General features: G+C 43.2%; 2 protein-coding genes across 3 annotated transcripts in view; one reads left to right on the forward strand and one right to left on the reverse strand.

Moving 5' to 3' along the window:
- Positions 1-1,522, reverse strand: part of LOC127750740 (uncharacterized) — a 6,501-nt gene extending 4,979 nt beyond the window's left edge. Inside the window, exon 1 of the mRNA XM_052273134.1 lies at positions 1,311-1,522. The gene's annotated coding sequence lies outside the window, so the exon portion shown is untranslated. The remainder of the gene's footprint in view (positions 1-1,310) is intronic.
- A 5,032-nt stretch (positions 1,523-6,554) lies between these two features.
- Positions 6,555-14,103, forward strand: part of LOC113214385 (cytochrome b5-related protein-like) — a 29,789-nt gene continuing 22,240 nt past the window's right edge. The window contains exons 1-3 of one of the 2 annotated variants that reach the window (XM_026433733.2): positions 6,555-6,726; positions 7,040-7,166; positions 9,074-9,295. In XM_026433733.2, the coding sequence (XP_026289518.1) occupies positions 6,635-6,726; positions 7,040-7,166; positions 9,074-9,295 (441 nt within the window). In that variant the 5' untranslated portion in view covers positions 6,555-6,634. The remainder of the gene's footprint in view (positions 6,727-7,039; positions 7,167-9,073; positions 9,296-14,103) is intronic. The other variant, XM_026433731.2, reaches the window with a different exon arrangement.

Genomic DNA, 14,103 nt, shown 5'->3' on the forward strand with positions numbered 1-14,103 from the left:
ATTTGTAGCACAAATAAACGTTGCTCCTGTAAAATTTTGATTTTGTGACATACGTACTTATGTCAGATGACAGGTGCATTGCTTTTCTACCCTAGCCGGTTCGAAAGCACAGTTTGTCAGTTTTTCGGCGTGCTCAGATTTAGTTGTGCGTCACTGGGTCCTCCTGGCCTTGCTTATTTGGGCCTTACCGCCAAATTTCGTTTTTGACAGTGCGTTTGGCCGCCTGTTGCAGACGCACAATTTAAGGGTAGCACGGGCTAAAAGAACAGTTTTTAAGGTCAGAATTGTTGAAATTCGCGATGGGTGAAATTTAACGCGAAAGGGCGTTTTTGTCGGTGCGTTTGGCCACTTGTCGTAGACGGACAATTTAAACGGATAGCATGTCCTAAAAAAACAGGTTTTTCCGGTCCGCATGGCAAAATTGAAATGTTGAAATTTGTGATACACGTATACACGTTTTTTTCGCCCAGAAAGAGACGAGCACAGTTTTTGTTGGCTAGACGGTTCAAAAGCACAGTTTAAGCACACAGTTGATTTTGGCCGGTTTTGGACCCAGTGACTCTATAAGTCCGAGCAAGCCGAAAAACTGTGCTTAAACTGTGCTATTGAACCGTCTAGGCAACAAAAACTGTGCTCGTCTCTTTCTAGGCGAAACCAACGCGTTTATATGGGTCCCGCAAACTACACAAAAACCACTTATCGCGAATTTCAACAATCGCGAATTTCAACAATCCGCTTACGCCATTCTGACCGGAAAAAACCGTGATTTTAGGCCGTGCTATTCATTTAACCCTTAAACCGGCAACCATAGAAATAACCATACAAAAAAAAAAAATTGCGACTTCCTCACTATTTAGGCATCAAATTATACGATCTAATCGATTTTAGTGTTTGGTCGCGCCTGGAAGTTCTTTGTATGAGTTGATGTCCGGGGACATCACTGCCGTGTAGTCGAGTGACCTCACAAATTTAAACGGTCTTCCTGCCGGAGGTCTCATGAAGTCATTATTATATCCGTTTTATAATCATACAAAGTGTCGACAAAAAGCTAAATTTCACAATTTCCTCAATATTTTGGAAAATATTTCATGCTCCCTAAAAACATTTTTTGTGGTAAACAAAACACATTGGTTTGAAGGTGAAACATGCTCAGTCAGGCATTTTGGATGAAAACCCACTTGATAAAATACTATTCCACGGCATTATTGAGTTAAGCAACATTGAAAATACACTAAAATATTGATTGATCAGCATTCTAAAAGGCTCATTCTGGCTTGGAATACTTTTTTCGAACTGTTTAAGTCACTTACTTTGCCGCGGCACACCTCTCAACCTCGCCGAGAGCTCACAGCCGCCAAGCCGGAGCGTCATGACGGTCTTTGTTTACACACACACACAGCGGCTGAATCGATCAATTCGATACCTCGAGAGTCGACTCAGGAGCTTTAAATCTATCGACCTGCGTCGTGTAAAAGGCGCTATCATAAAATTTAGCTTCTCGGGAATGAACGAAAGTAGTTGATGTCCGTGGACTGCGGGATAAAGGGTTAACATATGTACGGTGGACCTGTACTTTCTACGTTCCGTAGTACACTGTGAGGGACAGATTATAAAAGGTCAAGGTCGATGTCGATATGTACGACGTTATCGAGCGCCATGTGGCAGTCGGTACTGCATTATTTTCCTCTACTGAACTGCTCGAGCAGAGATCTCTGTGACAGGCCTGAAATAACAAAGATAGCAGTCGGATTTGCAAAACAAGGGAGATGACCTTCTAATTTCAAAATGAAGTCCTCTTTGATTCGAAAAACCCGCACTTCGGAGGAAAGGGGCCCGCACCCACGATTAAGAGTACATCATCCACAAAATTACACAAGATCATCGGAAAACTTTAAGATAAAAGAAAAACGCAAAAGAATAGGGTATCCCTCTAGAGCGCGGAGCGGATTTAAGAAGAACAAAAGCGGATACAGAGAGCGGCGGTGGGCGCGGGCGAAGGAGCGGTGGGTGGTGGGGGAGCCTCCCCGCCCGCCCGCCGCTCCTCCGCTCGCCCGCCCCCACCACAGCTCTAAGTACACTCACAAAAATGTTTTCTTGCCAAAACCGAAATCTACTTCAGCCAAGAATATTTTTGGCTGAGCGATGGCGAAGCATATTACTCCAGTGATGATCAAAAAGTTTCGCGTCTGTTTGTTTGTCTGTCTGTAAGCACAATAACGTGAGAACGGTTTGAGCTAGAAGGCTCAAATTTTTATTGTAACTTTGTATCATTAAAAGCAAGAACTGTATTGATTTTGAGCCCTCTAGCTTAAAAATTGACCTGTCAACAAAATCAAAAACCGAAAAACCCAAAATATTACTTTTAAAAAATATGTTTTTTACATCTCTCTAACACGTAACTCGTCAAGGTAGAATTCTCCGGGCTAAAAAATTTTCCGTTTGGCTCTATCTCTAACCGTTTAGTCGCCAGAGGGCGACTTCCACACGTCAATGACCACAAATCATTTTAATGTTGTTTCTCATATGGTCTCTGTTGGGGCAACTCGTCAAAATAAAATCCTGGGGGGTTAAATTTGTGTTCTTTGGAGCCGAAGGCCTATGTACGACTATGCATTTTGCCCGACTCGGGTGTCAGCGCCGCAGGCCTAGGTAGATGAATGTGTGGCCAGGCGCAGCGCAGCGTAACAGTGTTTCGTGAGATATCGCAAAGCCTGTTACGCGAGACGTAGTCTGGCGTACATCTACCTAGTATTCTTGTCACTCGTACAAGAATTAGTATTCTTGGCCCAAGAATATTTTTTCTTGTGTCAATCCTCCATGAAAATCTTAGTTCAAGAATTCTTTTCTTATCCCAAGAATATTTAGTCTTGGCTGTATTAAGTGAAATAGTGCCCCAGGAGACAGTCTTGAAATGTGTCTCACAGTGGGTTATGACGGTAGTTAAAGATGGTTCGATTCTCCTTAATGCAATTTACGCCTTCAATGAGTGATTTTAGCGGTTAGAAGAACAAGAAGAAGTTCCAAGATGGCCGCCACGGACCACAACAAACCATCAACTGTTTTCCCGAAGCGACTGCTAGCAGCCGCCCTCGCTCAACTTTATATTGCTCCCATTTGAGTCAAATTTAGTATCATTTTGATCGGAAGGAAGAGGAGAACACATAAAATAGGATTTGAACATACGTGACGAATTTTTCAGGTTCCTTTCTAAGATATGGTGTTGGTTTGTTAAAATTGTGAACATGAACTATTATTTTCAAAGATTAACACTAAATAGCATTCTTATAGGTCCAATATCGTTTTTATCGTGTTCTTCACGTTCTTCCGATTCTAACAAAACCAAGTTTGACTCCAACAGACGCGATATAACATTAGGTAGGTTATTGGGGCTCCCGAGCGCGAGCGGCTGCTTGGAGAAACAGTTGAATGTTTGTTGTGGTCCGTGGCGGCCATCTTGGAACTTCTTCTTGTTCTTCTAACCGCTAAAATCACTCATTGGCACTGTCGGGATTCGAACCCTGCTCGTGTCAAAAGCGCTAAAGCGTAAGCAAGTAACCGTTTGAACTATGAAGCCACATGCGTGATCGTGTCCCCAGCGCTGCCTCTGTACCTCAGGTAGCCCGGTCCTCTCGCGCGCTCCTCCCATATCCGTCTGTTCTTCCTCCGTCCACGCCCGCCTAGCCCAGTTACATGTTTCTTCGCACAAGCATATTATTTTCTTGGGCTAAGCAGAATGTATCAAGAATATTTTCTTCTTGTGGGAGGAAAACCATGTTTCTTCGAACGAGATAACGATACCCCCTATGTAAAACCGCTCACCGCCTCGGGGGCTCTGAGAAAACGCTCACCTCCTCCCCGCCTGCGGGCAACCACTTACCTAGCTTGGCGCTCCGGATAACCGCTTAAGTCGCTTTTTCACCGAAAACGTAATATTGGTATCATTCGAAAGAGGCGGAAATTCTCTTTCAAATGATACCAATATTACGTTTTCGGTGAAAAAGCGATTTAAGCGGTTATCCGGAGCGCCAAGCTAGGTAAGCGGTTGTCCGCAGGCGGGGAGGAGGTGAGCGTTTGTCCGCAGCCGCCGAGGCGGTAAGCGGTTTTACATAAGTAAAATTGAGTCAGTAACACTTTTGGGATGGGGGCAAGAAAACATTTTTGTGAGTGTAACCGCTTTTGTTCTTTTCAGTTTCGCTCCGCGCTCTACAGGGATACCCTATTAGTAACTTTAGGGTATTACCGAAACGTCAGTTTTCCTTAGGCTGTCTTCACACTTCCGCTTTCTGGGTACTTTCAAGGGCCTTAACGGTACGAAATAGAGCAAAACAAGCGAAATTTTCGTCTTTGGGCTCCACGTTTGCAGTACCTCCTAGAAACACAACACAACAACATTTTATTAGCAGATGATACTTCCAGTATAACTGCTTGTACCGAGGGGGAAATCACTTGCGTACTACCTCGTACACCGGGCCTGTACTAATTACGTAATAGCGCGTACTAATGCGTAATAGCGCGTACTAATGCGTAATAGCGCGTACTAACGATGTACTAACATGTACTAACACGTACTAACGTGTACTAAACCCGTACTAATGTGTACTGGAGCATCACGGCGCATTACGTCAGTGTCGAGGCTCCGCTTAAAAAGATTGAGTTCTTCGCGATTCTTCGCGAAAATCTCTCGAGCCTGGAGTAGCGACGATTGGATTGCCTCTGATTGAAGTGAAATTAAATACCCGGTAAAGCTGAAATGCAGAAGAATGCGGGGAAGAAGAAAACAGAAATCGCTATGCTTTAACATGGTGACTTCCGTTTTCTTCTTCCCCGTATTCTTCTGCATTTCAGCTTTACCGGACTGCTTTATTTCAAAATACATTTAAACCTCTCTCCTACGACAAGTATAACATAATGTGACTCCAGACGAAGCTAGTCACTTTAAGAAAACGATGTACATTGTGCTGATTTCGATGGGCCTATCCTACCTGAGTTAACGATATTTGCTGTAATATTGTTCAGTTCCTTCACTGTAAAAAGCTTGCGAAGAACTATTCTTTGCATTGCAAAGAATTTTCAAGCGTTGTAAAATGCTTTGCATTGCGAACTAAATCCTTTGGATTTCGAACTAATTCTTCGCACCTTACGAAGAAAATCGTTCGTAACGCTGCAAAGAATTAGTTTGTAACCTTGCAAACCATTTCTTCGCAGCTTACGAAGAAAATGGTTTGCAATGCAAAGAAAATAGTTTTCATTGCAAACTTTCTTACAATGCTTAAAAATTCTTAGCAAGAATTTTGCAGTGTTGTAGGTCCGTGTTTAATAATCTTTTTACACGTCCTTTTCAAAGATAAGGTGACTTCCAATCATTCCACATGTAAACACAATCACATTTTGTTAAAATAACAAAATAAAAAATTTTGCATTTTTTAGAAATTATAAAATTAAAAGTGTAGTACAAGATTTGGATTCCTTTTTCAAAATTATAAAGGAAATGTTTTATGCTGAAAGCCTATCATAGTCGAAATGGCAAAGTTATTAGAGTCCAAAGGGGTAAATGTGTGCAAAAACGACCAAATTGTCAATTTGGGGGGCAGTAACTGCCATTTCGATTCCGATCGTCTTGGAGCACAAAACATTTTCGATTTCTTTAGTCAAGATTTTGTCAAAATATCACTTTTGTTTCTTCTCACCGGACACTCGCGAAACTCTGTAGGACGAGTTCCACAATTATAAAACTAAAAATATCGCACTCGGTTTGACCATCTGGGCACATGTGAGAGAGTCAGAAAGTCTCAAAGGGGTTGCAGGAGCATTTGCGTTTTTGCGCTCTTTTCCACCTCAGTGCAGCCACCACCGAAACAACATCATCTGAAGTTCTCTCTGAGAAAAAAAGGACCATATACGGTATTTCAAATTAGTCTGTTGTGAACGAGAAGGGGAGACTGGGTCTCCCTTCAATTATCGATCGAATTATTGAAAAAAAAAAAAAAAATGCGTCCTAACGGTGTACTAACGCTGTACTAACGCTGTACTAACGGTGTACTAACCGTACTAATGGTGTACTGACCGTACTATCATCGTACTAGCCGTACTAATGGCGTACTGACCGTACTTATGGCGTACTGGCCGTGCTAATGGCGTACTAGCCGCACTAACGCCGTACTAAGCGTACTAAAGTGTACTATGTATGTACTAACTCGTACACTGTTTTCCCGAGTGATTTCCCCCTCGACGCCAGGCTGGTACTACATCCGCTGCGAACTAGGCGGCAAGTCTCTGCATGCGTGTAGAGATGTTCCCTAGGGGCGATTTCTGGAAGTTAGCAATATGGTGTACTTTCTGGAAAAGAGGTGGAGCCCTTCGCGTTTTCGTGACAATTCTATGTTTCTTGGAAATGAACATAATAATTTAACGGCGAAGATTGACGAACATTCACGGGTTGATCTGATGTTTGAGCACACGACTGATGGTAAATGAAGAAGGGTTCAAAATCCCTTTTGCCCCCAACTCCCTGAATAACACAAGATATGCCTCTTCTGATAGCGCAGTCACAGTTCATTGATGTCAGCGCGAGTGCGTCGATTAAAGGCGGCATGGGCTCAGTTATCCACGGAGAGTCTGATCGGACTGACTTACAATGGCCCCGAAAGAGCTGACTTCGTTTGGCTCTAGTGTGTTACTGAAGTATGCCAGCCACCGAAATGGCGCTCCACCAGTCACGGGAGAAAGGTACGACGCAGGAGTGGAGCGACTAAACCTTTTTCGGATCAGATTTTCTTTTGGCCCTCCTCTATGCCGTAAGTCACGTGCTAAAAATCATCCACGCAGTTGGAGGCCTTTTCTTTCCTATTCATGTCACAGTTTGAGGCCTGTAACTAAAACAGTTTGGGCAAGTCCATTGCGTATAGAGGTGACCTTAGGCCAAAATAGGATTGTTGCTTTTTCAAAGGAGAATAGGCTAAGACTAAAAGTCGTTCTTTTTATGTCGAATTTACGTGGGTATTAAATCCAGGTTGTAACCGTTCTGTTCGTTGGTTTTTAGTTACATGGAGAGCAGGCGGCAAGATGACGGTGCTGAGGGATTGTGGCGGGTACACGACGGCCTCTACGACCTCACCGAGTTTATTTCGCGGCATCCCGGAGGTCAGAATTGGCTTCGGATCACTAAGGTAGGGGCGAGGAGTGGATAACTTCGAAATTGGGTGTACAAATTTCAAAAATTGAATTTGAATTGGCTTAAATTGAGATTCAATTGGACTGAATTGGTTGAATTGTTTTTGAATTGGTTTGAATTATTTCGACTTTGTTTTCCTGAATGAGCGTGAATTGACTTGACCTGGCTTAAATTGACGTAAATTGATTGTAAATTGTCTTGAATTGGACTGAATTAGTTGAATTAGTTTTCAATCCGTTAGGATTCAATTGGACTAGTCTGAATTAGTTTGAATTGGGAAAAATTAGGGGTGTATCCTTGGTAGGAGAGTAATTGCCTCAGCGATAGCGAAAGTGTTCAGAAGGGCTTGGACGAAAGAGGACGGCTCGCTTACACCCACCATCTATTTTGAACGGTTTCGGAGCTAGGGCCGCGAGAAGCGGCGCGCGCCGCGTCGCGCCCATAAGGCCCCTGGGTGAAGCGGCCGCGCCAAGCATCCTCCCTCCTGGGAGGTAGGCAGCGGTGCGCTGCCCAGCGGCAGGCAGGGGGGGTACAGGTTTTTCGCCCGGCGGCGCGGCGCAGTGATCAGTCCTTCTCCTTTTTCGTCCAAGAGAAGGGTGTCTGTCTGAAATCGCGATATCTCGAAAACAGATTGAGCTAGGTACCCAAAATTTTCAGAGTAAGTTTATATCATGAAAGCCAGAAGTGTAAAATTTCAAGCCGTCTAGTTAAAACTTGAGCAGTCGAACGATAGCGGGCAATTTGACACGTAAGTGAGCGTCGTTTTTTCACTCAATTATAAATATTAGTGTGGGTAAGAAAATATCCCTGCCGGTCCTTTCAGCATGGAGACAACCAGAGAACGGTGTTCTCAACGGTGACCAACGTTCATATTTTTGAGGTGCGTGCAGCGCAGAACTCTTCCTTAGCGTCCTATACATCGGCCCGGATCGACAAAGTTATTTAGCAACCCACCGGAAAACAGGAAGTTTTGGCTACTCGCTAGCGAGCGGCGCCCGGATACTGTTTGAAATGAGCGCGATAGAGCGGGGTGGAGGAACCGTCCCCGCCGCACAGTGGGAGATTTGGCCTCAAAATTGCGACAAAAGTCAAAAATCTAATCTTTAGAATCAACGGATTTTTCTGTTTGATATCGGTAGATGACACATAAAGTCACCATTTCCATTCACTTTCACTTCATTTCGATAGCTCGTGTTTCGGCTAGGATGTGTTTAAACCGACCCTTGCGCGCTTTGGTAAAATGCTTCGAAATTGAGTAAAACACGGTCTATAAGGACTGGAAGTGACATTTCTTGGTATTTAAAAGTTGGGCAACATTTTAAGTCATATTATTTATGTCAAAGACTTGAGAATAGGAATAAATCATAATTCAAAAGTTCAGATTTGGAGGTTAGGTGTTATCTTGTTTTCATATTGAGTTATAACTTGAGTTCCGCCGAGTTCCACTCTAACTCTTGCATCAAAGGGTAGCTACGATACTAATAAACGAGAGAACAGGTGCCACAAGCTGCCACCTTGGCGATGCTGAGCATTAAAAAATTGGCCTTTTTGGGTGGAAGTGCCCCGGCTGGCTCTGCCAAAAAAGTGCCACAACATGTAATATGTTTGTGTTTGAACACGTGAGCATACTTTTACATGTAGCTGTACGGCATTCACAGAAACAGAACCGAAAACTTGGCAACGGGATGAGGAGTGTTCAATAAAGGAGTTGCGCACTTTCCAGTGCAGATCAACATAGTTAAACACTTGCTAGTGCACTACTACGGAGTTGAACGCATGCAGGTATTGTACTTGCAGTTGCGCAGTTATAGTGGTCAGGGAAGTGGAGCCAACTTAGTTCGGTGGGAAGGCGGGCGGTGGGCCTGGCTCTTCACTTATTTTTTGATGCGATTTTCGTTTTAGGGGACGGACATTACGGAGGCGTTTGAGAGTCACCACATTGCGCAGACCGCTGCAGATCTACTGCCGAAGTTCTTCATCCGTTCAGCTAGCCGAAGCCAGCCCCGAAACTCACCATACACCTTCCACGAGGATGGATTTTACAAGACGTTCAAGCGTCGGGCCGCCTATGTCCTTAAAATCACACCAGACAGTTCCTTTTCGCGCTGGTTTAACGACGGCTTGGTACGTACTAATCTGCTTGTTAAAATGAAGCGTTCCGGAAACACGGTAAAAACGAAGTCCCAGTTTTTGAGGGGAAAAGGAAAACGTTGAGGGAGTCAGTAACTTTGAGGGATCTTTCTTGAAAAATAAGAACGACCCTCAAAGTAAGTCACAAATTTTGAGGAAGTCCCTCAAAGTAAGCGTGGCTGTTGCTGCGCCCACCTCGCTACTTTAGAGCTTGATAACAACTGATCAAATTGTCAGCTGGTCAAATTTAATGTGTTTCTCTTAGTTTTAGAGCTGCGGAACTCGTCCTACAAAGTTTGATGCGTGTACAAAGAAATGAAACTTATTTTTGAATGACTTCCGTGCTTTTAGACGTACTGGCACACGTTTATCATTCAAAAATCAGTTTCATTTCTTCTCATTGTACACGCATCAAACTGCTTCTTTTTTTTTCTTTTTTTTGGGGGGGGGGGGGTTTCCTCGGCCATTGTACGATTTGACGCCTCCTTGTACGCCTTTACAGCGTCTTCATTTTCACCGTATTTACGTCGAAAAAAAAAATGTAGTAAAAATAACTGTTAATTATATACCTTAGTCTTCCACACTTTTCGCATAAAACATTAATTTCATGTTAACAAATAGACCATCCCAATAAAAGAAATAAAGCTAGTACAAAATTATTGTTAGGAATTAAATGCGTTATTGCGTTCTTGAACCAGAGTTACGACAATTGTTCTGAGATTCACGGCCTTATGCGTTGATGTCGTTCGTCTTTGCTGACGCTGACCCTACAAAACCCCCAAGGCGGAACAAAATCGGGGACCTCGTCGGGGACTAACACTTTATGAGTTCCCTTGTGAGACCAGGCAGTTGTTGGGCGAGCGGCGTTGTTGTGATCGCCCTCACTGTGGACGAGCGATAGACCGAGCTACCAGAGGTGCTCGTCGTTGGGGTCGAGGCCTCGGGTGCCCTGTGCTCTCGCCTGGGCCACCTTCAGGCCAGGCTTGGACGGCTTGGAGGAGTGTTAAGTGTATATTGTTTATGGGGCTGGGAGCGCCTGGACGGGGCGTGGCCTAGAGCACAGTAGTGATTGTTGGCGGGCGGAGGGAAGTTGGGACGAACAGCATAACGCACCGCTCCCCCGCGCGCCAAACCTGCTGGTATAGACTGGATCGTCTAAAAACTCTGAAGCACCCAAACGGATAAAATTTCAGTTCAAAGGGTCCTACTTTCACGAGTTACCCCTAAGAAGCCCATAAAAAAATATTTGTTTCCTATTTTTTGGAACAACCTCTTTTTATTTGTAACCCCGTTAAGGGTGGTTGACAGTATTTCAGGCAAATTCTCATAAAGGGACGAATGTCCAAACCCGCTAAGTTTTCAGGATAGAGGAAATAAGGTTCCTTTTTGACCTGCATAGCGGTTTGAAGCCACACCTTTGAGAGTTATCCTAAATACTTCTCTAGTGTTGCATTACATTTTGCTTTTCAGCTTGTGTCATTATTTTGAATGGAATGGGAGATAAGCGAGGGGGACGTAACTCCCAAAAATCGTGTACACCACTGGCCCAGTCAAAGATTGGTGGGTGATTGGAAACGATTGGATGACTGGAAAAATGATTGGGATTGACTGGAGGATTGGGACATGACTGGGTGACTGGAAAATGACTGGTAAAGACTGGAATGTGATTGGCTGACTGGAAAACGATTGGAAAATGACTGGATGACGACAAGACTGGAAATTTGCTACACAAGATAAGGAAAAGTGTTGCACTCAGCCTGGTATGTCTACATTTGTCATACACGTAGGGCCCTGTGCGTTAACATTATGCACGGGGTAGATGAGAAGACAAACAAAATATAGAACAAAACTATACCGAATGAGGGTCCGCTTAGTAGGTAGGCAACCGGTCGTCATTTAGGCGACCTACTGTGCATCGCCCCCCCCCCCCTCCGGCCTCCCTTGAGGGGTACCTCACTATAAATTCAAGCATACACTAATTTTTCATACTATCTTTGATCGATTTTGCCTTAATTTTCCCTTTAATTTTCTGATTACCTACTGATTTTTTCCCCGTTTTTTTCAGAGCGTAGCCCAATTTTTGTTCAGTGAAATACCCCACCCCCACCCTCAACCCCTTCTGCCAGCCAGACCTTCGACCGCGGCCTGGTCTGGTTGGGTCGCTCTAATCACCACCTGAGTTCAAATCCCTTGCAGCCCCCCTACAACAGGTACTTGTAGCGAATAGTGAACTTGAGTAATCACTTTACAATAGAATAGGTTTGGAAGTCCACTAGAAAAGCTTGATAGTGGTAAGTCTGGTTAAACTTCTCTCCTACGACAAGTATAACTTGACGCTCTTTTATTTATTTTTATCAGATCTCTCCGAGGTATTTGAAGGATCACGAGTCGATGAAGTTTATTTAATTGAAAGTTCTATAATGTATCGTATCATAGAGTTTAATTTCAATGCTGCCACCATTTCATTGGACTTCATAAAACATAAATTGACTCCAGACAAAGCTAATGAATTTAAGAAAATGGTATACCTTGTTCTGATTTCGATGGGCCTATCCTACCCGAGTTTGCGATATTGGCTATAATAGTGTTCGGTCCCTTGCAAGTCCATGGCTGTTGTGAAAATAAGTTGTGTGTTTAATAATCGTTTTGACAAGTCCTATTGAAAGATTATGTGACTTCCAATTATTCTACGAGTAAACACCATTCCATTTTGTTGAAACAACAAAATTGAAAATGTGTTTGTGATGTCCATTGCGAACTCTGGTTGCCGTTGCTGCCTTTCAAGGTACCGCGGGATTCAAAAAGTGGCGCTCTTATGGTGCTTTTTAGCGATTGGACAGTTTTTGACTGGGTGATTGGGAGTGACTGGAAACGACTGGTTTTGATTGGTTTTGACTGGTAAGCGACTGGATGCGATTGGATGCGACTGGAAAGACGACTGGGTGACTGGAAAATGATTGGGTGACTGGATTGTGACTGGATTTTGACTGGATCCGGATCTGTACACCGATTGGTTGAAGTTACGTCCCCCTTGGAGATAAGGGACATTTGCCAGTTTTGCCAGGTATAAATGTCGACAATAGGGCGAAATTCCACATCTTAATTGCAGGGGTCGAATTGGCGAATGTCCATGAACAATTTGACAAAGAGACGAACGTCCACAACTGCTTTGACAAAGTGTCGAGTGTCCAAGAACACTATGATAACGAGGCGAATGTCCAAACTACTACCCAACTATTCAAGTGTTATGCTATTGCTTGAAAAGCTTTTGCAGTTAGAAGCCAATTGTGCTCTACATCTTCCCTATATAAGGAGTAAGATGCCCTCTGATTCACATTGTTTATTAATAAACAGTTTCACGAAAAAGCCACTGTGAAAAATATCTTCGTAAACTTACGACATTTGTTGTAATTTTGATTTACAAGATATGCCGTAAATTTACGACCGCCCACTCTTGCTCGTCGGTCAATTCCAAGTCGATAGGGAGTGCTTGTAAATTTACAATTTCAAATTGTAATTTTACGACTTGTACACTGTTAAAAGCTTACGGTGAATTTGACCGTAAGCCACGGTCAACCTGCAGCACCGTAGCTTACGGTGGGTTGCACTGTAGCTTACGGTGGGTTGCGCTGTAGCTTACGGTGAATATCATTGTAAGTTACGGTGATCACCCAGCATTATTCTAAGTTACGCTGAACTGGGAATAAAATGTCATTTTAACACCATAATACTGGCGTTCTTGCCCATGAGATCCCTCTACAAACACCAAAAGTTAGAAATTAGAGTAAAAACAATCATAATAATACTGTCTGAGAAAAGAGGGTGGAATACAAATGTTAAAATATAATGATGAGACCATATAATATAAAATACGAGGAAGCCTTCCTTTCAATACGATATATTTTATCAATGATCGGTTCAACAACACTGAGGGGAGGGTGAGATGGTTTGTATAACTCACCAAAGTATTAAAAATCCATTGTGTAAGTTCTTGTCCTCAAAAGTCAATATGAGAGCATTCACCCCAGCCCTTGTTCTGACTAGGAAGGCTAGGCTATGATGGACAGCTGGCCTAAACCATCATTCAGACTAAGTTTAGGTGCACAAATTAGGGTTATGCTCAGATGTCCGTACTCGTATCGGCACGGATCTCAATAAGCGTTGACACGAGTCAACTGTCACAGTCGAAGCCACTTCAAAATAAAAATAAATCTGCATTTTAATTCTTGCATCACACTCGCAGTAACCTCTGAAGACCGCCATGTTGACTTTAATTTGTTGTCAACACACTGGTCTGCCTTCAGCAAGTACTTTTATTACTGACACTCAAAACTGCCGATAGTCGTCTCTTCTGCTGCTGCTGCTGCTGTCGTTGTTGATGTTGTTGCTATCCCCTCCTCCCCCTCCCACCCAACACCCCGCCCCGCGTCTCGTCTGCCTTACTTCTGCTTTCCCTTGTCATTTTGGTAGATTTTTCTCATGGCTCGTGACTTTTCTTCTAATTTCTTACCATTCTTTTTGCATTTTAATTGAAAGCAGAAGACACAATAATTAACTATCACCATATCAGTAGTTTTAATTAACTACAAGTAGGAGTATGCTGTCTGAAGAAAGTGAGGTTAAATTTGTCAGGTGACTTTGGACAAAACTTGAATATTAAATGTTAAGTTATGTAATGCTAAATGCTTGGCAGCATTCATAGTGATTAATCTTTAGTTGAAAACATATAAATTATCATTCAGTTGTGCTCGTAAGCTCTTAGCATATTATTTTAGGGATATCTTACCTTATCCTTTTTTAAA

This window comes from Frankliniella occidentalis, unplaced genomic scaffold (genome assembly GCF_000697945.3).
Source record: "Frankliniella occidentalis isolate FOCC.00 unplaced genomic scaffold, Focc_3.1 Scaffold249, whole genome shotgun sequence".
NCBI classification, from domain to species: Eukaryota; Metazoa; Arthropoda; class Insecta; order Thysanoptera; family Thripidae; genus Frankliniella; species Frankliniella occidentalis.